General features: G+C 36.8%; 1 protein-coding gene and 1 pseudogene across 1 annotated transcript; both read right to left on the bottom strand.

Annotated features, from left to right (window-relative positions):
* Window positions 1–216: 216 nt before the first annotated feature.
* On the bottom strand, window positions 217–1,847 carry LOC107418145 (probable leucine-rich repeat receptor-like protein kinase At1g35710). The gene is made up of 3 exons (XM_060815381.1): window positions 1,532–1,847; window positions 1,189–1,242; window positions 217–1,007 (listed from the first exon to the last, which is right to left on the bottom strand). The coding sequence occupies exons 1-3, from the start codon at window positions 1,845–1,847 to the stop codon at window positions 217–219; spliced, it is 1,161 nt and encodes a 386-aa protein (XP_060671364.1).
* A 5,856-nt stretch (window positions 1,848–7,703) lies between these two features.
* Window positions 7,704–11,249, bottom strand: LOC107418144 (pentatricopeptide repeat-containing protein At4g35850, mitochondrial-like; annotated as a pseudogene).
* Between the last annotated feature and the right edge of the window lie 12,202 nt (window positions 11,250–23,451).

Here is a 23,451-nt window from a genome sequence, read left to right as displayed (position 1 = left end):
TACGATTGCAATTACAGCTTGATTTCATTTTTATCTTTAGGTGAGGGGCAAGGCTTCAAACTAGTGTTGTTACCACACAGCCCTTTATTATCTTCCAAGGCTTCCAAAGGAGCTTCAATGAAAACTTTGATGTGGGAAGCGGACCTTCTAATTGATTGTAGGATACATCAACGGATGTCAAACTTATTAGCTTTTGAAATGAAGCTGGTATTGAGCCTATGAAATTGTTATGGATAGGTTGAGTGTTTCTAACAAGAACAAATTTCCAAGCTCTGGAGGCAAATCTCCTATAAGCATATTCCGACTTAGATCAACATTTCGAAGAGAGTGAAAATTCCCAATCTGAAAAGGAACAGCACCACTGAATCTATTGCTTCTAAAGTTCAAGTTTTCTAGGTTTGCACACTGCTCCAAATGTTTAGGAAATGGTCCACCCAATTTGTTGTCTGCAAGGTCAAGCTGTTGAAGGTCAAATAACATCCCAATTTGAGCAGGAACATTTCCAGAAAGTGTATTATTATTGAGTTTAAGAATGTAAAGCAATCTCAATTGGCCCAATTCCTTTGGAATTTTCCCTACAAGAAGATTGGACGACAGATCAAGTTTCTGCAATTGAGTAGCTTTCCCAAGTTCAGGAGGTAGCATGCCAGAAACTTTATTGTTAGAGATGTTCAGCATAGTTAGTTTTTGACAGTGTCCCCAATTTCTAGTAAGTTTTCCAAAAAACTTATTGTTGCCTAATTCCATGTAGACCAGGTTTGGGTATATTCCAAAGTCTTCTGACATATTTCCTGTAAATTCATTCACTCCAAGTAAAACACGGACTACGGAGTTGCAGTTTCTCATGCTTTTTGGAATAGAACATGTAAAATAGTGATAGCTTACTGCAATCTTTTTAAGTCTCCCACCCAGACAAATATTTTCTGGAAGATAGCCATACAAGAAGTTATTGCTTAATAAAAGCTCTTCCAGATTTGTAAGGTTATTCATTTCAGGAGGAAGGGACCCTGTAATGTTGTTAGTGAACAAACTGAAGAAGGCAAGGGATGTAAGGTTTCCAATGGATGCAGGAATTGAGCCACTTAGATGGTTGAAAGACAAGTCAATATGTTCAAGATGTTTAAGCTGTCCGATTGACCAAGGAATGGAGCCAGTTAGATGGTTATCCCACAACTATTTTGTTTTCACCAAGGTCTAACTCAGTTAACTTGCTCAAGTTTCCAATGGACACAGGAATTGAACCTGAAAGATTGTTACTATAAACATAAATCACTTCAAGACACCAACATGTCTATTTGAGGTGGTATAGAGCCATTCAAATAATTGTTAGCCAAAGCAAGGAAGCGTAAACTTGTCAAAAGGCATATTTGGGAAGGAATATTTCCAGAGAGATGATTGAACCCCATATCAAGTGAGGTGAGTGTGGAAAGGTTGCCAATGTGCATGGGGATACTTCCATGAAGGGAGTTGTTATATAGGTTAAGCTCGAGCAAGCTGGGAAAGGAAGAGAAGTTGAAGTGGTGAAGCGTACCTTTCAGATTACTGCTTTCAAGAGTAATGTTGATGACACTGCCATAGCCGTTACAAGTGATCCCAACCCAGGTACAGGGGTTATTATTATAGAGATGGTGAGAAGTTGAAACAGTAGAATTGAGATTCCAAGAGCGGAGAAGAGAATGAGTAGTTGGATTCATATCAAGGCTGTCCTTCCATTTCACAAGAGCCTCTGCCTGTCCACTTATTGTAAAACAAGTAGTAGAAGAACAAAGAAATAGTAGGATGATGATAAACAACAACAAAAACTGATCAGGTAACTGTACAACGAGGTTTGGAAACCAGGGCGCCATGAATGTAAATACTTGAGAAAAACTTCACCTGATGGCCATCGGTAATTGCCGATAGGCCATCGGGATTTTTTTAGTTCATTGTAGGTTGATTATCAATGGTTTCATCAGTAATTACCACTAATGCAAAAATGTGAACCCATATGTCTTAATATTTCGTTGAAAATTATTATTATCAAGGTAGGGTGGAAAAATAGGGTATGATTAAATGGTTGACTTCTGTTCCATTTATGTAATTCATTTTGTAGGCCAACGACGCTCCAAAGGAACGGATCTTTCAGAATGCCGATATATTTAAAGTTAGGGCACATTCATTTGGGAATCCAATAGAAGCGAACGAAGTAATTACAAGTGTCCTCACAAGTGAGCAGCTGGAAAAGTATAGACAAACATGTTTTGGACACTTACTTGACATGAAGAACCTCAAGTTCTCTGGTCATCTAGTGCATCACCTGCTTTGCAGACGAGTTATTTCCAACGATCCAGAAGTACTGGAGTTTAACTTCGGCGGATCTAGAGTGCGGTTTATGAAATGAGAATTTGCACTAATTAGTGGCTTAAAGTTTTGTAGGTGCCTTTCCATATATGATATGCTAAATTCGAAAGGAAATGAGCTGTGCACGAGGTTGCTAGAAGACAGGACTGACTTGAAACCGCCCCAACTGGCTCAAAGATTCAAGGGTACACATTTTGTGGATGATTGGGATGCTATAAGAATTGCATTACTATATTTCTTAGTTCATGGTGTACTCGGAATGGATCCGAAGGTTCAAATAAATAGAAAATTCATTGATTTGGTTGCTGATATTGAGGTATTTAATTCCTACCCTTGGGGCTTTTTGAGCTACAAGGAGACGATTAACTTATTGCACAATGCATTCCACCATAAAGGACGTGCGGTAAAGAATAAATCACAGTCGTATGACCTAAAAGGTTTTCCATTGGCGTTTCAAGTACGGTAATATATTTAATACATGTAGTGTTTACTTAAAAATTATATTTAATAACCTATAATTTATATTTTGTAGGTGTGGGGGTTTGAAGCAATACCTGATTTCGGTAACCATTTTGGTGAGCGACAGGAAACCCGTTGTCCGAGGATCCTTGGATGGCATGCTACAAGTCAACCGAGCCATTTTGCTGTCCATTATTGGTTCACCTCAAATAGCATAGTGAGGGAAATTTATTTAGACTATATGGTACGACTACAGTCAAGTTACATTACCAATGTCCAGTTTCCAAATTTACTTTTTTTTCCTTTCTTCATTTCATGTAGTGTGTTATGCACTGGAGGTTAGACGCTACCGATGAGGAGAAAACTATGGATTACTGGCGAACAATAGCAGTGAACATACATAAAGTTCGCTATACGACACCACCACTTGTAGCACCAATAGCCGTCGTTGGTGCTAAAGATGCGTCCAAAGCTGAGGAGCATTCTAGTGCCCCTTCAGATGCTAGTTGCAGGGTATGCAATTGTTACTTGCATGCAAATTTGCATTTCATATGTTGTACTAATATATATTGACTTATGTTTTGGATATTGATATTGATTAGCTTGCTTGCTTGGAGGCACAATTTGATGAATTAAAGAAATTTGTGGATGATTGTCATCACGAAGTGAAGCAAGAGATGGCATCATTAAGGAAGATGCTTAGTTCTATTATTGACCAACTAAAGCATTAGGTATCATTTAGACAACATAGTATACTTTAGGGTTTCAGCATTATTAAATTATATATTGTAATTCAATAATTACCTGTTGTTAGTTTTTGGGAACTGCAAAATAACCATTGTGTTTTGCAGGCCGAACATCATATGCACACCCATTCACCATCATCTTCGGTGCGACCATCATCCCCTCTGGAACCGTCATTTGGAAAGCAAGCCGAAGAATTTTATGCACCCATAGATGGTTCTAATGGTAGAAAAGAGGATGAGGATTGTACAACACCATTCGAGCCTATCGTACCTGGAGGAGCCTATGTGGAGGATTCCTGGGCTTTGGTGCCATATCAGCCTTTGCATTGGGGGTGGGATATCAGTGCTTCAGCTGACAGTCCACATCATGACCAATCAGCTGAGAGTGAGGTGGAGGCTTGGATGCATAAAGTTGGTGATAAAAGCCTATTCGGTAGAGTTTACCATCAGTCACATCATGTCAACTCTTCTTACACCGACTCGTGTAAGAAGAAGGTCAAATTTAATCTTAATCGACATATTGATGCATCGAAGGAGAGGGCGTTCGATGAATGGTATAGGGTGGCACCAAACGGAGCAACCGTGTGTACATCTTATATGACGGTGGGGAAGAAATTTTTTGCTGAGCTACTTACCCCTGCAGGATGGTTGAGTTCTGATGTAAGTTATATACTTTACTTCCATGTAAATTCATTGTGTTTGTACATTTGGAATGATGTTTTATTTATCACCTCACACTTGTTTTTTATTTCCTTTAATGTTTTTTGCAGCATATTGACATTATTTTGTATTTTATACGAAAATGGCAGTTTGAGAATGAGAAGATGTTCACCCACAACTGTGCCATATTAGACATGTTATTTTGGGTAAGAAGATGGGATGTTACTGGGTTGCTTAATGTTATATTGATGACATTTTATATTGTATCTATTCAATTATTTGGCAATCATCCATCAAAGGCCGTTATCCCACATGGGAGGCATCTCGAAGCACATATTCATGTGAGTTGACACTTCATAGCTATGTGCATGGGAAGTCACCCAAACTTAGCGTGCCGTGGTGGAGATGTGATTATGTAAGTCTATACACATATTTAAAAAAATTCTGACTAAGTTTCCCAATTTGTGGATAATGAGGTTACGTTCTAATTTTCAGGTGTACATCCCTGTCAACAATGGAGGCACCCTTTGGTTGGTAGCATGTATGGACTTGAAGGCTCGACATATTGATTTATACGACCCAAATATGGGAAATAAATATGTCCAAAATAAAGAGTTGGACAATGCAAAATGCCTTAAGTATATGCTGCCTTACCTATCGAGGGATGGGGGATATTACAAGAAGAATCTGGACATGCTTCGCACTTTAAAGCCATTCACGATGACCATGATCAAAGGTGCGCCCTGCCAAGATAATGGGTATGAATGTGTTGTCATTTCCAACCACTTCTATTGCTGCTGTTTAATTGTGCTTATGTGTGGAAATTCACGTGGTTGGTTTTCATTAATGCTATTTTGCAGGGGTGATTGTGGCGTCTTTGCTTTGAAATTTATTAAATACAAAAGCATGAGGAGAACCTTTTATTTGGCCCGGAAGACATTAGCTTTTTAGAAAAAAATATGCTGTTGACTTGTACTTTAATAAATTTTCAATGTAGATCGTATCTTTAATGTTATGACACCCTATATTAATGGTATCTTAATATGCAGAATCTAGCTTTAGTAATGATAACCGTTGATAAAAAAGAGAAAAGAAGACCCTTGGTAGTGATAAAAATTCAAACAAAGATGATTATCGATACGCTTTCAGTAACATAAATTCACATATTTTTTGACTCCAAGGAGTCCACTAATGCATGTTTCCAGCAACAACATGCAAAATATATATTCATCATTGACCCTAAATAGAGAAAACCCCAAAAGTTTGGAAAAAGTTCTCAAATTGGCAAAAAAATTTGATTACCATAGGTTTCATCGGTCATTATCGAAACCCTAGTGGTAATCACATTTTATCAATTTTTTGGCCCCCACAAGTCCCCTAATGTGTGTTAAATGCAAAAACATGCCAAATATACATTCTTCAATGATTTTAAGGAGAAAAAAGCCCAAACATTAGGAAAACGTTTTCAAATTGGCAAAAAACCTTGGTTACCGTAGGGCCTTCGGTAATTACCGATGAAACCTACGGTAATCAGTTTAAACTTGCTGGAAAAATTACCGAAGCTTTCATCGGTAATTACCAAAGGCCCTACGGTAATCACATTTGACAACTTTTTTAGCCCCCATAAGTCCCCTAATGTGTGTTAAATCCAACAACATGTAAAATATACTTTCTTCAATGATCCTAAGGAGAAAAAACCCCAAAAGTTCAGCAAAAGTTCTCAAATTGGCAAAAAAACTTGATTGCCCTAGGGCCTTCGGTAATTACCGATGAAAGCTATGGTAATCAGTTTAAACTTGCTGGAAAAATTACCAAAGGTTTCATCGGTAATTACCGAAGACCCTATGGTAATCACATTTGACAATCTTTTTGGCCCCCATAAGTCCCCTAATGTATGTTAAATGCAACAACAAGCAAAATATACTTTCTTCAATGATCCTAAGGAGAAAAAACCCCAAAGTTTCTGAAAAAATTCTCATATTGGCACAAAAATTTGATTATCGTAATGCTTTCGGTAATTACCGATGAAACCATCGGTAATATTTCCAGCAAGTATAAATCTATTACCAAAGGTTTCATCGGTAATTACTGAAGGCCCTCAAGTAATCAAGTTTTTTTTGCCAATTTGAGAACTTTTTCATAACGTTTGGGATTTTTTCTCCTTGGTATCATTGGAAAATGTATAGTTTGCATGTTGTTGCATTTAACACACATTAGGGGACTTGTGGGGGCCAAAAAAGTTGTCAAATGTGATTACCGTAGGGCCTTCGGTAATTACCGATGAAACCTTCGGTAATTTTTCCAGCAAGTTTAAAATGATTACCATAGGTTTCATTGGTAATTAGCGAAGGCCCTATGGCAATCAAGTTTTTTTGCCAATTTGAGAACTTTTTCAGTTGTTTTGGGGTTTTTTCTCCTTAGGATCATTGACGAAAGTATATTTTGCATGTTGTTGCATTTAACACACATTAGGGGACTTGTAGGGGCCAAAAAGGTTGTCAAATGTGATTACTGTAGGGCCTTCGGTAATTACCGATAAAACCTTCGATAATTTTTCCAGCAAGTTTAAACTAATTATAGTCGGTTTCATCGGTAATTACTGAAGGTCCTACAGTAATCAAGTTTTTTTGGCCAATTTAAGAACTTTTTCCTAATGTTTGGGGTTTTTCTCCTTAGGATCATTGAAGAATGTATATTTTTCATGTTATTGCATTTAACGCACATTAAGGGACTTGTGGAGGCCAAAAATTTGGTAAAATGTGATTACCACAAGCGTTTCGGTAATTACCGATGAAACCTATGGTAATGTTTCAAGCAATTACAAATTGAATGTTTTCACTTATTAATGTCGTTTTTTTCTCTTACTTTGTCAACATTTATCACCAATAAAGCTAGATTTAGCATGTTCTTGGTGGAAACACACACGATTGAAGTTGTTGGATGGAATTGTGGTGATTCTCTTACGACGGTGGACAAATGTCAATTACCGATGGTGCATCGGTAATTACCATTGGGCAGTAATAGCATCCGTGAAACAGTAAGAAACCTACAAAAAACTGAACAAAAACTGAACACAAAATGATATTTTAGAAACACAATACAACAGATGACTTTGCCAACAAAACAACACATAAAACCAACGTCTATTATGCCAAAACACATGTTACGCAGTTAAGCTACTAATTGCATTCCTTACTACATTACATAACACACGCATACCGCATAACATGCCCCCACTGTCTTAATATAGCGTAGAGTGATTTATGGTCCTTCAGTTGAATGGTGCTGTTGGTTGGTAATGCTATCAAGAGGTATGGCGGCCAGCAGGATCGGCTGCTATGACTAATCTGTTTGGGGCACTTTCTTTCTTGGGGCAAGTTGTACACTTTGATAATTCTAATCCATATCAAATCCCTTTGATAATTCCAATTTTTTGATTAGTTCTAAGTTCTAAATATTAAACCTCGCTTAATAGCCTACAAAAGACAAAGTTGACACCTAATAGGGTTGGCCAGGTCTTATTCCAAATCTGGTGCAAAGGCTGTCATAACTCTATGAAACTTGTAGGAGCCATGGATCATCTTCTAGGATCTCGTGTCCCTGCAATTTCATAAACAAAAAAAAGTTCAGAAAATTTGTCAAAAAAGATGGAAACTTGGATAAGAAAAAGAAATTGAGTCACGTGGATGGGTATATATATATATATATATTATGTACTTTAAATTAAAGTGAAACAATAAACGTCTCTAGCGAAGCAAGAGACTAACTTTTAAGCCATTGTAATATGCTTCCACAGTAGGAAGTGAAGGAGTAATCTTCCGAGCTTGCATCAAGTCCCAAATATAGTTAGCAGTAGTATATCCACCAGTCTGCAAATATCAAAACGAGTTCTTGAATGAGAATATTTCCTCAAACGCAGAAACATAAAATTATCCATGAGGAACCACAAAAGACAAAGTACAATCACCCTTCTCATCCCTAAGCTAATAAAAAAGGATCAAATGAAGCTCTTATAGCACCTTTTCGCCAGAGGCTATAAGGAGAAGGTCACTCCCCATTTTTGAGCTGAAGAAAAAGTCCCTCTCAGTCATTTTTACCTATGGTGGAGAATGAAATCACGTTAGACTAAGTCCTTGATTTATTTTTTAACTCAGATAAGAAACTACAATTACTCAACGTACCAGTGTATCTTGTGCAAGTTGCATTCCCTTGGGGGTATGCCCAATCGTGGCTCCCTCTATAAGTGTCTGGAGACATATATTATACAAAATTAACGTCCAGCTATTAGAATAATCCTTCGAACATTTCAGAGAGAACAACACAAATAATATACTTTCTTGAGTCTTAAATAGAAAATGTGCCAAACATGAAGGTGTATAATATAATAGAATAAATAGCAACATTTTATTACTAAGCAACATACAACTAGCCAACCATAAATGCTATGGAAAGAGTTTATGCATGGCAAAAGGAAAAAGAAAATATTAGTTTTTCTGGTAAAAAAAATCATAACATATCAGATGTCTGGATGGACCATGTGGATACCCATGAAAGGGAAAGTGTTGTTGTATTTCTTGAATACGTGTAGAGTTCAAAGAAGGCAGATTATTGCACACATAATCTGACATCAAGTGCTGTCCAAAAATGATTTGGCTGATCAGAAATCCAATCATCTAAAAATCAGGTTCAATGTAAATTCTTACTAATTTCAAAAGGAAGCAGAAACTATGAAATAGCATTCAAATATAGAGAACGAAGATGCTTTGACATAATGCCAAAGATTTTTTGCCACTAAACTTACTACATATAGTTCTGGCACTGCAGGCTTTTTTGCATTAATGTGGTCTACGAAAGTTTTAAGAGCATTATCAATGTCCCGTGCACGTAGATAGCACCTGAATCAAAGCGCTAGTGACAGAGACCAGTTTCTTACGACGAGCTAATCAACTAACAGGATATTTTACCATGAAAATTAACAAAATAAATAGGACATAACAGAAAAAAGCATCTTCTAGGGAATAGAACATAGCAAGCAAAACAGAACCAATTTAGAATCTCCAAAAGAACTTTTTCCCATCCAATGAAGATAATATTATTAAAAAAATCACTTACCTCATAATTTGCATTACAATGAAGATATCTGGATATTTCTCATCCTTTGAGTTTCCTTCAACTGACAAAATAAATAGAGATTAAATAAACAAAGCTAAAATAGAATTAAATTATTCATATAACATATATAAGCTACAGGTATACTAATATAAAGGTATATTACTAATATCAAGAAATAACAGAAAACAGAAAAACATAAAGTAGATAACAAAATAACAATAGAATAATAGACCCACAATTGCCTATACACAAAGAAGATAATAGAGATTTGCTTGTTGAGTGATATTAAGCCGAAATATTAGAGATGCAAATAAGTACCTCTACATTTCCCAGGTCTGCACAAGTGTGAAATGCAACATGATATACAGTTAGTTGCCTATTCAAAAATCCACCACGCCTATGAACATATTCAACAGTGGGAAGATAATATAATTCCTCCTCAGCGACACCTATCATCAAATTTTCATCTAAGGCACTAGATGCTTCAACTGATGTCCACTCTATTGACTGCTCAACGAACTTAATGATCTTTCAGCAAAGGGAATATCACAGAAAACATCAAAAGCTAATGATATGAAAGCCTAATTTAAGAAGAGAGATCTTATAGTAGTTGCTATAGTGGCAAAATCTTCTGGAACAGGCGATTTGTTCTTAAGTGCAGCAATAAGCCCTGCATAGCAGAACTTGTTCAACCCAAGACCAGCTACAGTCATATCACAAATGATCGCATATCTGTAGATTAGAATTGTTATATGCTGAAACTAACCAAAAGTAGATCGTAAAGCATATAGGAAAACTTATAAATTAATTTGCAGAGCAGGCATTTAAATGTAAAATTTTGGAATGAATTCATGTAAAATCATCCACTAAGGTAAAATAAAGCCAATTTAATCACTGGTATAGCTGACTATCAAGTTTACAGGCTAAGGTTTATGACCATAATTATTGCAATTTGCAACTAGGTAAAACAAGACAACTAAAAGGGTGGCATATGCTTGATCTATACGGCCAGCAGCAGCACATGCATTGAGTAGACACACATAGGTTTGCACCATCGGCTTCACTTCATATTTCTTCATCTCATCCAAAATCTTCAATCATGTTGAAAGTAAACAGATCAAAATTTACTCCAAAATCCGACATAAGTTTATGGATTCTAAAAATAATCTGAAGACTTACAAAACATCTAAGAAACATACCCAAATTGCCTGGTTAGAGTGCTTGCATTTCCCACAATGAAACTAAAATGTTGTATAAAGTAACCTATAACATAAAGCAATACATTGTAAAAGCTAGGGAAAAAAAAAGAAAAAAAAACACATATATATATACAGATCCATGGGAAAGAAAACAAAAACGAAAAAAAAAAAAGCATATATATACAAATACATACATCAGGGACCAAATCCATGGATTTCATTTGGTCCGTCCTACAAACAAGAGCCTTTCATGGTTCCAACGATGAGAGAATGGAATCTATCCCTAGTTTGCTGTATTCCATCCAGTATCATACACATCTCTGAGCAAGAAATGCCTCCCACCACCGTTATAAAAAAATAAAAAAAAAGAACACAACTTTCACAATTTCTCCTAAAAAAAAAAAATCCCAAAACCACAAAAAGAAAATCAAAATTAGAATCTACCTTCTCTGCGCGGTGAGAGAACCGATAACAGTGTTATACTCAGAGACATTACTTGCATAGTTCCTCCTTGCGTATTCCTCTATTGAAGCCGCAGTGAAGTATCGCCATCCCACCTCTCGCAGCAGTGAATTATGCTGCCCTGAATTATAACAATCTAAAATATATTATTTATTTTAAAAAAAAAACTATTTCGTTATTAGCGAAAGAGTAAGAAAATGTCTGGGGAAAAGCTTAAGAATTTGAAAATGGAAAGGAGAAGATTACCAGTGATTCATCGAATGAGCCTCATGCTTTCCTACTTCGTTGTTGCTTGCCTGTTGCTTTTGCTTCTAGGGCTCTCTAAAACCCTGCAGTTTTCTCTCTGAGTCGCCTCTTCACCATTTCCTTCAAAATGCACAGTCTCCAAGCTTACAATCCGACCGATACAAAAGGAAATAGAGGGCTCCTAATGGGCTGGATATGGATTATAAGGAGAAGAGAAAAGTCGGGTGAAGAAAAGAAAGAAAAAACAAGGAAAAAAAAAAGAAGTAAAAATATTTAACTTGGATATAAGGATATTTTGGGATTGTCAAAAATTGAAAGGGTAGAAAAAAAAAGATACCAAATGAAGGGGTAAAAATCATTAACCCCATCCCTGCAAGGGTATTGGGCCAAATTCCCCCTTGACTTATGTATATTTGACACAATATATTGCAATAAATGGCCCACATACATTAAGAAATGAAAGTTTCACATAATAGGAATTGGGTGAAGTTATTCTAATTGAAATTTAAAATATAAAAAATTAGTTAAAAAATTAATTCCTGTCTTTGGATATAAAATATGACATTTTTATAGAAATTTTGTGAATGGTCTGCTGTAAAGCAATCTGTTATTTCTATGCATATATGTCCACAAGCATAACAATAGATAATGTAAACTTTCTTATAATTACTTGTAAATTAATATTTTTTTAAAGGAAACTTGTAAATTAATACTTGGAACAGGAAGAGATATCTCTTTTGATTTATTTATTCGCTATATTATATAGTACTCTGGAGAGAATTCTGATAGCCACTTTCAGTTTGAGCAAAGGAGGGCTTCCTTAAAAAAATAAAAATAAAATAAAATAAAATTAAGAAGCACATTGTTTACCTTTCTTTCACCATAAAATCAATATTTTATGTCTATCTAGTTTTGTAGTTTTACTTAAAAATGGAATCAATTGGTTAAACAAGAATTCCATCAGCTCCTCTCTAAATTATGTCTTTTAAGTCTGGGGTTGAAAGGAGATAACTAATATACTGTAATTCACGTGTTGATATGTTTTGACTTAAAAATAGTCTTTTTTTTTTTTTGTTGGGAAATTATGACATTTAGTTTACATGAATTTGCCATGTATTTAAAGCTCTGTGAAGTTATCTTATTCACCATCAACATTCAATGGTCTTTTAGTTTCTGAACCGTCATTTTTTTGTTATTATTTGAGAGATATTTAATAGCTACTTATGGTCTTATGCTCTTTTTAGAAAGACCTAGGTTCTCAGGAAAACCAGGAAATCCAAAATCATGAATGCACATTGCAGAAAGGCTAGGTGAAAATTTTGATGCAATGCATTTGATTATTTTGGTGAAAATTTGATCTGTTTTTGCGGAGTCGGGGGTCATAATTTATGTTGCAGCAAGAGAAGAGTGTGTACCTCATGGTAGAAATTATGGTCCAAAAACTATGTCACATATGGAAATGGTTCTTGTAAACATTACATGAAAGTAAATTTTGCATCAGTTCCATCACAAATGCAAGACCATGTTTTTTCTCCATCAAACACACTAAAAGCTAGATGCAACAACAATGAGTTCTCATATTAAGTACATGCCATATCCAAGGCCTAGTATATCCAAGCTCTGGCTATCTTATTACACAAGAAAAGAAAAACAATCTGAGACTAACAAAGAATGACAGAGCAAAAGAAAATGCACACAAACAGATGATATCAAACAAGGGGAAATTGAAGCAGTTTAGGATGCCCATGTTGGAGAATCAAACAGCTACTTTATTGTAATCATATGAAAAGGCTCTGACAATGATGGTAAAGGAGCTGATAGCTTCTGAAATACTTGCTTCATAGTTGGCCGAGATTGTGGACTTTGCGATAGGCATGCAAATGCTGTTTCTGCAATGGAGATCACTCGATTTGCTATTTGCCTCCTTGGAGATGAGAGACGTTGATCGAGTACATCTTTGAGTATCACATCAAAAGCCAGTAATGGTGATGGAACAGAGATGATATGAGGCTCCTGGATGCTTTCCAGCGATCACTTCCAATGTTACGACTCCGAAGCTGTAAATGTCAATCTTCTCTTTTATTTCCATTGTATAAGCAAGCTCTTCAAAGAATTATGACTTTGAGTTAGTACTTCCAAACCATCAGATACATTATATATGCCAATTGCAAATAAGTCAAGTATATGTTTTTTTCATCAGAATTAGTAAATTAAATTGCATACATCTTGATACGAACCTAAGACGACCTGCTCCTAAACCCGTATTATATTAGCCCGGATCTTAATTAAGTTCAAGTTCTAATGGAATGGACCTCAACCCCTAATCAACCTGTGGTTAGAAACCTTGGTATAATGTAGACGTCACAATAGGGGATGGAAAACCTATTGATAAGTCAAGCTAAAACAGCCAATTCTCTAATGGTGTTTTAGGTGTTCTCAAAGAAGAAAGAGATAATTAATCTCATAAGTATTTTCTTAATAAAATCAAAGTTGTATTCATATTGAAAAATAAACCTTTAAATCGGCTTTGAAAGAAACAAAATAAACCCAAAAAAAAAAAACCTAGGGAAAACCGGTCACACACATAAAGAAACCTAGTTGGCCGAAACTATACTTCCTTTCCTAATCTAAGTTTGATTAATTAATTCCTTTATATTAAATTAGGAATTAATTAATTTATAATGGAAAGAATAAAATAAAAACCTTCCTAAAGTTATTTGTCCAAAAAATAAATAAATAAAAACCCAAAAAGAAAGAAAGTCAATCGCAAATTAGGTAACAAGTTGACTTTGACATCTAGGCTTAATTATGTCTTCAACCGAGCTAACTTATGTCTGCCTAATGTCCGAGCTAGCTTATGGCCTATCCAAGCTAACTGATGTCTGTCCGAGCTAACTTGTGTCTGGCCGAGCTAACTGATGTCTGTCCAAGCTAAGTTGTGTCTGGCCGAGCTAACTGATGTCTGTCCGATCTAAGTTACATCCGATGTCCGAAGTCCGAGATCAGATGTTCGAGGCAAGGGTTCGATTTCCGAGGCAAGGGTGTCCGATGTATCAGCCTCCACCACTTGGATACTTAAAACAGGTCTTTTATCTTCAGGTATGGACAAGCCCTTTTGAGAATGAATTACTCTCTGGATAAAAGCAGCAAGGTTATCCTTAAACGTCTTAGCTTGAGCCCTAGTGTTCGGTCCAGTCTTTATCCGTATCGAATCAGTGCCCCAGTGAGTTGTCGGTTGTGCGAGCTCGGACGTGTTCGCATCATTCCCCTCCTCTTGAAAAGGATTTGTCCTCAAATCGAAGTCATCACCTGCAACAAAAGGAGATAAATCAGCAACATTAAAGGTGGCCCTAACACTATACTCACCCGGTAAATCAAGTTTGTAGGCATTGTCATTTATCCTCTCCAAAACTTGAAAAGGTTCATCGCCCCTCGGCATGAGTTTGAATTTCCTTTGTTCAGGAAACCTTTCTTTCCTTAAATGCAGCCACACCCAATCTCCAGGTTCAAATAACATTGATTTTCGGCCTTGATTAGCCACCTTTGCATATTGCTCGGTCCTCCTCTCAATATTTGCTCGTGTTTTCTCATGAATCTGCTTTACAAAATCAGCTTTTTGTTTCCCATCTAGATTAGCACGCTCACTTAAAGGTAAAGGTGTTAAATCTAATGGAGTCAAAGGATTAAAACTATAAACAATTTCAAATGGAGTAAATTTAGTTGCTGAATGTAAAGACCTATTATATGCAAATTCAGCATGAGGCAAACATTCTTCCCAAGTTCTTAAATTTCTACTAATTAATGCTCTCAACAATGCAGACAAGGTTCTATTTACTACTTCGGTTTGTCCATCAGTTTATGGATGACAAGTAGTTGAAAATAAAAGCTTAGTACCTAATTTAGCCCACAAAGTTTTCCAAAAATAGCTTAAGAACTTCGTGTCCCTATCCGAAACAATAGTTCTTGGCATTCCATGCAATCTCACAATTTCCTTGAAAAATAAATTAGCAATATTGGATGCATCATCAGTTTTGTTACATGCAATAAAATGTGCCATCTTAGAAAACCTATCCACTACAACAAATATTGAATCCTTACCTGTCCTTGACCTAGGCAACCCAAGAATAAAATCCATAGACAAATCTACCTAAGGACAGGTAGGAATCGGCAAAGGCTTATACAATCCATGCGGCTTCAATGTTGATTTTGTTTTTCGGCACTTCAAACATCTTTCACAAATTCTCTCAACATCTTTCCTCATGTTAGGCCAATAAAAATGTTCTTGCATTAAGGATAAAGTTTTTAAAACACCAAAATGACCCATTAAACCACCCCCATGTCCTTCCCGAACCAATAATTCCCTAATACTACAATTAGGCATACAAAGTTTGTTTTCCTTAAACAAATATCCCTCAAATATGTAAAATTTATTAAATCCATGTTTCAAACAGGTTCTAAAAATTTCTCCAAAGTCACTATCATGCTCATAAAGTTTTTTCAATTGTTCAAATCCAAGCAATCTATCATCTAAGGTAGAAAAGAGTACATACCTTCGGGATAATGCATCGGCAACCACATTTTCCTTACCTTTTTTGTAGCGGATCACATATGGAAAGGTTTCAATAAATTCAATCCACTTGGCATGTCTTCGGTTGAGCTTTCCTTGACCTTTGATATGCTTCAAATACTCATGATCCGTATGAATCACAAACTCCTTTGGCATGAGATAATGCTGCCACGTCTCCAAAGCCCTCACCAAAGCATACATCTCCTTGTCATAAGTCGGGTAGTTTAGGGCAGCTCCATTTAATTTTTCACTAAAGTAGGCTATGGGTCTTCCTTCTTGCATTAAGATAGCTCCAATGTCAGGACCCGTCCAAGATTTCTCCTCGTAACCCTAGACAAGCCATAATCCCAGGGAAATACCACCGAACCTTCCAACGGAAAATCCGACAACACCTCCCCTAAGGGTAGGACTTACCATAAATTTCCTGCACTGAAAACACACTTCTATAATCGTCCCCTTATTCCTCCCACATTACTACAATTTGTATCTACAAATTTACAGCACTTCAAAGAATAACAGCAACCCAGTGCATAAATAATAACTACATGTCCAATACAGTATACGGAGCATTATACAAATAAATGTGCAATTTATATGATGACAGATAAAGAAGTAATACAAGATGGAGAGGAAAGGGAAGAAATACTTCTTGGACTTTCGGCAATGAACTGAGACGTCGGGCTCGCCCCGAACGATCAACGTCTCCCAACCTGGACCTAGGGGAACAAAATTTAAAAACGTAAGATGCTAATCATCTCAGTGAGTGACCCTATCTACTGAACACTTTTAATATTAATAATATAACAATTAAATGGATTTAAGTAATCAATACCGAACAATTAAATAAATAAATGAATAAACATTTGAAGGTAATGCTTTCTCTCAAAACCCTCACTATTCACTCTGTTGGAAATATTCCCCTTTTAAAACATTTTCGCAAAACCCGCTATTCGTACTTCCCGAAAACCAAGAGATCAATTAATTTAATAAACAATAGATAAATAAATAAATACTCCAAATGTAATTAAAATGTAAATAAATATAATAAATAATTTTTGAACACCTTGGGGTTTGAAATTTTATTTGAAAATTTACATTTGACGCACCACCCCATATACTAGTGATGCCCTCCGATACCCAGCGTCCCGAGCACCGACTGACGGGGAGATTAAAGAGAGAAACTTGCAAACGGCACTTCGGCGTCCCGACAGTACCGCTGTTGAAACCGTCATCCCGGCCAAGGAGGGGGGTGGCTATGTGCACTATATCAAACTTGCCTACCCACGGTCCAATGGCAACTCATGGGAGACATAATAACTTGCACGCTAAACCACATATACACCAGAACACCAATACTGTATGAGTGCGTCTAAAATAATTACTAAATTAATTATAACCGTACCGTTTTCCAAAATTACCATGGGATATATACCAATTTTCACATTTACCATCCCACGTATTTTCTTATAACAACCCGGTACGAAAACATCGATAACAATAAAACAATAATTTTCCTCGTAGCACGAGGTTCAACAAATAATATACCACAGGCATAATTATATAAAAAAATTAAACCACCAATTAAACAAATAATTTCTCAAAATATTTAAACCAATTATGCCCGAAAACAATATTGAAACCACATACGATTTAGTACTGAAAATACCTTGCTCATGCATAATAAATAAAATTAAATCACAATAAAATAATAATTAAATTGCACCACATGAGCATAATTTCAAATATCAATTGAACACCAATTAAATATAATTAATTGCCCAAAAATAGGTTTAAAGGTGGGTCACTCACCTGGAGCACGCAATTAACCTAAGATCCTCCATGGGATCAATTCCACGACTCACCCGTGCTCCTAGAACACAATTCACACACAGTCAAATAAATTAATATTTTATTCGGGTAAATAATACCCAGTACCCGGGGGGTCTAACACAAATGTTATCCAAAATTGACAAATTATATGTCTATGGAAAGCTTGTGAGATGAGGATCACATTACTGACCTCCATTGAGTTCAATTCAACCGGCGGTGGCCGGAATTTGGTCGGAAAGCTTCGGCCGGTTATGATCCCTTCGTATCTTGCAAATCGACAGGAGTTAAGTTAATTGGAGCTCAGAATCGGAATCAGAGGGTCCAAATTAGTGGGAAAGGATCGGTTGCACGACCGGTGGCTGCCGGAAAACAGGCAAACCAGCGACACACCGGCCGCCAGCGTTAAAGGCCGATCCCGGCGCGTTAGCCACCCCACCGGCCGGAGATTGAGTGACCGAGGTCGTGCCGTCGTGGGTCGCCGGTCTGTCCAGCGCGTGTGGCCTGCTGCCGTCCGCACGGTGATCAATCGGCCGGAGATGAGGGAGGAGGAAAGTGGACCCGTCGGGGAAGAAAAGAAGAAGAAGGAGAAGAAGAAGAAGAAGAAAAAGAAATTCAAACCGTAGCTTCGTTTTTAACGTGCTACTAGTCTATGAACTCGTGCCAACGTGTACTTCGTAACGGTACCTCAGTCAACCTAGAATTCCAACCGGAACAAAAAGTCAACTTTTGACCCCTGATCAACGGTCAACGGTCAAAGTTGGAAAATTTCCGGTGTACTTCGGAACGGGGTGTTACATCCAATACCTACACCTGAAGCATCACACTCAATTTCAAAAGTCTTAGAAAAATTTGGCAAAACTAACAAAGGTGCATTACACAAATTTTCTTTCAACAAATTAAAAGAATTTTCTTGTAATTCCCCCCATTTAAAGCCGACATTCTTCTTAACAACTTCATTCAATGGTGCTGCTATGGTACTAAAATCCTTGATAAATCTTCTATAAAAGCTTGCCGAACCATGAAAGCTCCTCACTTGGGTGATAGAAGTAGGAAACGGCCACTCTTGAATTGCCTTCACCTTAGCTTGGTCAACTTTGATTCCTGCGGCACTTATTACAAATCCTAGAAACACAAGCTCATCTTTGTAAAATTCACATTTTTTAATGTTAGCAAACAATCTTTCCTTTCTAAGAACTTGCAAAACTTGCCTAAGTTGATCCACATGGTCATCCAAATTTCGGCTATATATTACAATGTCATCAAAATAAACAACCACAAATTTACCAATAAATGGATGCATTACATGATTCATAAGCCTCATGAAAGTACTAGGTGCATTGGATAATCCAAAAGGCATAACTAACCATTCATACAGCCCATATTTAGTTTTGAATGCGGTTTTCCATTCATCACCTTCTTTTATCCTAATTTGGTGAAAACCACTCCTAAGATCAATTTTTGTAAACATGCAAGCACCATGCAATTCATTAAGCATATCATCTAATCTAGGAATAGGATGTCTATATTTGATGGTAATATTATTTATAGCCCTACAATCAATACACATTCTCCATGTACCATCTTTTTTTGGCACTAACAAAACAGGTACAGCACATGGACTTAAACTCTCACGAATATAACCTTTGTCAAGTAAATCACTTACCTGTTTTTGCAGCTCCTTTGTTTCTTCGGGATTGCTCCTATAAGTTGGTCTATTTGGTATGGCAGCCCCCGGAACAAAATCAATTTGATGTTCTATCCCTTGAATAGGTGGTAGTCCACTTGGAATTTCATTTGGGAAGACATCTCCAAACTCCTTCAAAAGAGAAATCATTGAACTTGGCAATTCAAGTTCTTCAAAGTTAGTTTGATCATTAAAATAATTTTCTTTATAAATCATGACCAGCAAAGGTTTCTTACACTCAATAACCTTATTAATATCCCCTAAACTCAAATAAAAATTTCTACTTAACCTTTCTTTTCTTTCTTTTTCTTTTTTTCCCTTGGATTGGCGCAAACCTTCGAATTTCTCTTCCTTCTCCAAGCTCTCGGGTTTGCCACTTCCTTTTCCCTCTCTTTCGCTTTTCCCTTGATCTTTCCACTCAATATGAACCCTAGAAACCTTACCTTGGTCAGCAACCTCAATCTTAACTTCTTGAAAGGATGGTGAAGCCGTTCGTGCCATACTTGCCTTTTCCTTGAGCTTTTCAACTTCTCTCCTTTGTTGCATTTGTAATTGGTCTTTGTAAATCTCTTTAAGAGATAATGGTTCCAGCTTGACCTTCTTCCCTTTGAACCTGAAAACAATACTATTTTCTCGACCAAAATGAGTAGCATCTTTATCAAATTGCCATGGTCTACCTAGTAGTATATGTCCAGCAATCATGGGAACAATATCACATAAGACTACATCCTCATATCTACCTATACTAAATTTTACTTTGGCTTATTTATTTACCCTCATCTCACCACTATCATTTAACCATTGTAACCTATAGGGCTCTGGATGTTTAATTGTTTTCAAGCCTAATTTATCAACTACAAGGTTACTTACACATTGGTACAACTCCCACTATCTATAATCATGCTACAAATTTTACCTTGTATTTCGCAGCGAGTGTGGAAGATGTTTTCTCTTTGTATCTGCTCTTCATCTTTGTAAACAGCAAGTACTCTCTTTGAAACCAAGCTAAACTCGGCCTTAGATGTATCTACAGGTTTGGCTTCATCTTCATTGCAATCCTCCTTTTGCTCGGTTTCAGCCCCATTAGTCTCACTCTCGGATTCCACCTCTCCATTACCCTTAATTACCATTATTCTTCTATTCGGGCATTGACTGGCTATATGTCCTCTTCCTTGGCATTTGAAACAAATAATTTCTCTTGACTTTTGAGGTTTAGGTTCAGATTTTACCTCACCTTTAATGGCTTGGGCAGATTCGATTTTAAATTCTCTTCTCGGCCGGTTGGTAGTTTCTTCACGAAGTTTCAACTTCAGCTTGCTTTCATAAGTGGAATTTTTTTTCCAGCCACTTGAACTTGTCCTTCCACTGCGAGAAACTCCTCCAAACCGTGTGCTAACACCCCTCCTCTTGAATTGGTTCTCAAGCTTAATTGCTACATGCAACATCTCCTCCAATTCCAAGTATTGTTGTAATTCAAGTTGGTTGGCAATGTCACGATTCAAACCACTAAGAAATCTCGCCATTGTTGCCTCCCTATCCTCATTCATATTCAACCTCATCATTAACATCTCCATCTCTTTGTAATAATCCTCCATAGACCTACTTCCTTGAGACAACGATTGAAGCCGTTGATGCAGCAACCTGTGGTAATGGGATGGCACAAACCGTTTCCTCATAGCTCCTTTCATTTGACGCCATGTTGTAATCAAGTCATCACCAACTCTCCTTCAGGTGCTTTGCTCATTTGTCCACCATTGGAGTGCATAATGGCCAAACTCCATTGCTGCCAACTTCACCTTCTTACCTTCCGAATAATTATGGCAGTAAAAAATCATCTCCATTTTTTCTTCCCACTCCAAATAAGCTTCGGGATCACTTTTACCCATAAAAGGTGGGATGTTAACCTTGATATTTTCCAAATCATCATCTGTATCTTCCCTCCTATATCTTCCACGGCCAGCTCTATCTTAAACAGCAAAAGTTTCATCCATACCTTCTTCAAAGTCTCCACCGAATGGCTCCTCATCAAATTCCTCTCTCGGTCTCTCGCGACCTCCTTGTCCTCGGCCTCGCCCTCCATGGAATTCTTGCCTATTTCTTGTATTCAGCATTCCTTATGAGGCTTCTAGTCTTCCCACTCTTTGATTCACATGCTCAACTTGAGCACTAACCTGCTGTATTGACTCCAAAACAGCTCTCATGTCCACTTGGTCTCCGCTACTGGTAGCTCAGGCATCGCCATGGAATGCTACGGACTCCTCCTCATTGATCCTTAAGGGTGGCTCTCCTCTCCTCATTCTTGATTCTGTCATGTTAGTATAATAATGCAATAGAAATAAAATAGGACCTTACAATTTCACTCCCTTACGTGTTTCACTCAAATGAGAACTCGACACTCGTGTTTGCATACTTGTTTCGGCTTTTTACCCTCTTTTAAGCTCAACACACTTTTGCCTTTTTCCACTCAATGAATTATCACAAAGTTCTAATTAAAACACCCATAAAACAGCAATTAGACCACTAGTATGTTTTAATTAAACTTATCAACAAAACAGTAAGCAAAAATAAACAAATACCGAACGGAATGAAAATACCTATTTTCGGTTTTTCTAGACAAAATAAAGCAAATTAATGAGAAAACTTTGGAATTTTGAAGAACTGGACCAGATGGTAATATATTATGAGTTCAAGAATAAAATTCTAGAAAAAGAAATTCAAATACGAACAAGAAACAAAGAGAACAAAAATATAGAAAAGTTGTTGGTTGTTGTTCTTTGTAATTCGAGTTTTGTATCAAATCCTTTAACTGATTTTAATCCAAATAATTTAGCTGATACGAACCTAGGACGACCTACTCCTAAACCCGTATTATATTAGCCCAGATCTTAATTAAGTTCAAGTTCTAATGGAATGGACCTCAACCCCTAACCAACCTGTGGTTAGAAACCTTGGTATAATGTAGACGCCACAATAGGCGATGGAAAACCTATTGATAAGTCAAGCTAAAACAACCAATTTTCTAATGGTCTTTTAGGTGTTTTCAAAGAACAAAGAGATAATTAATCTCACAAGTATTTTCTTTATCAAATCAAAGTTGTATTCATATTGAAAAATAAGCCTTTAAATAGGCTACAAAGCCATGAAATAAAACCCTAGAACATAAAGAAAACCGGCCACCACACATAAAGAAACCTAGTTGGCCGAAACTATACTTCCTTTCCTAATCTAAGTTTAATTAATTAATTCCTTTATATTAAATTAGGAATTAATTAATTTACAATGGAAAGAATAAAATAAAAACCTTCCTAAAGTTATTTGTCCAAAAAATAAATAAATAAAAGCCAAAAAGAAAGAAAAGTCAATCGCATATTAGGTAACGAGTTGACTTTGACATCTAGGCGGAATTATATCTTCAACCAAGCTAACGTACATCTGCCTGTTGTCCGAGCTAACTTATGGCCTATCCGAGCTAACTGATGTCTATCCAAGCTAACTTGTGTTTGGCCGAGCTAACTGATGTCTGTCCGAGCTAATTTGTGTCTGGCCGAGCTAACTAATGTCTATCCGAGCTAAGTTGCATCCGATGTCTGAAGTCCGAGATCAGATGTCCGAGGCAAGACTCTGAGTCAAAGATTAGATGTCTGAGGCAAGGCTCCGATGTCTGAGACAAGGGTGTCCGATATAAAATGTCTGAGACAAGGGTGTCTGATTTAAAATGTCCGATATATGAGTATCCGATGTATTAGCCTCCACCACTTGGATACTTAAAACAGGTCTTTTATCTTCAGGTATGGACAAGCCCTTTTGAGAATGAATTACTCTCTGGATAAAGGCAGCAAGGTTATCCTTAAACCTCTTAGCTTGAGCCCTAGTGATCGGTCCAGTCTTCATCTGTATCAGATCAGTACCCCAGCGAGTTGTCGGTGGTGCGAGCTCGGGCGGGTTTGCATCATTAGCACTCAAACTCAAATATCCAACAGCAAAAACAACTCTCCAAAAACTCCAATTATGGAATAGATAATCAACACAGCAGCAGTTACAAGAAATTTCCAGCAACCAAATCAAACTCCAACAAATCGAAATATTTTTCTTTTTCTTTTTTTTTTTAATATTCGGCTTTACCTCTTCTTTTTTTTTTTGTTTTGA

The sequence above is a fragment of the Ziziphus jujuba genome, chromosome 3 (assembly GCF_031755915.1).
Source record: "Ziziphus jujuba cultivar Dongzao chromosome 3, ASM3175591v1".
In the NCBI taxonomy this organism is placed as follows: Eukaryota; Viridiplantae; Streptophyta; class Magnoliopsida; order Rosales; family Rhamnaceae; genus Ziziphus; species Ziziphus jujuba.
This window is presented reverse-complemented; position numbering and strand designations above follow the sequence as displayed.

Bases quoted from the DNA above. Each gene is read 5' to 3' on its own strand.
- LOC107418145 (XM_060815381.1), bottom strand. From the start codon at position 1,847: ATGGCGCCCTGGTTTCCAAACCTCGTTGTACAGTTACCTGATCAGTTT. The intron at 1,243-1,531 runs GTACGCTTCACC...ACAATCTTTCAG, and splicing joins TGAAAGCAGTAATCTGAAAG to GTTCAATTCCTGTGTCCATT. The intron at 1,008-1,188 runs GTGAAAACAAAA...ACAACATTACAG, and splicing joins GTTAACTGAGTTAGACCTTG to GGTCCCTTCCTCCTGAAATG.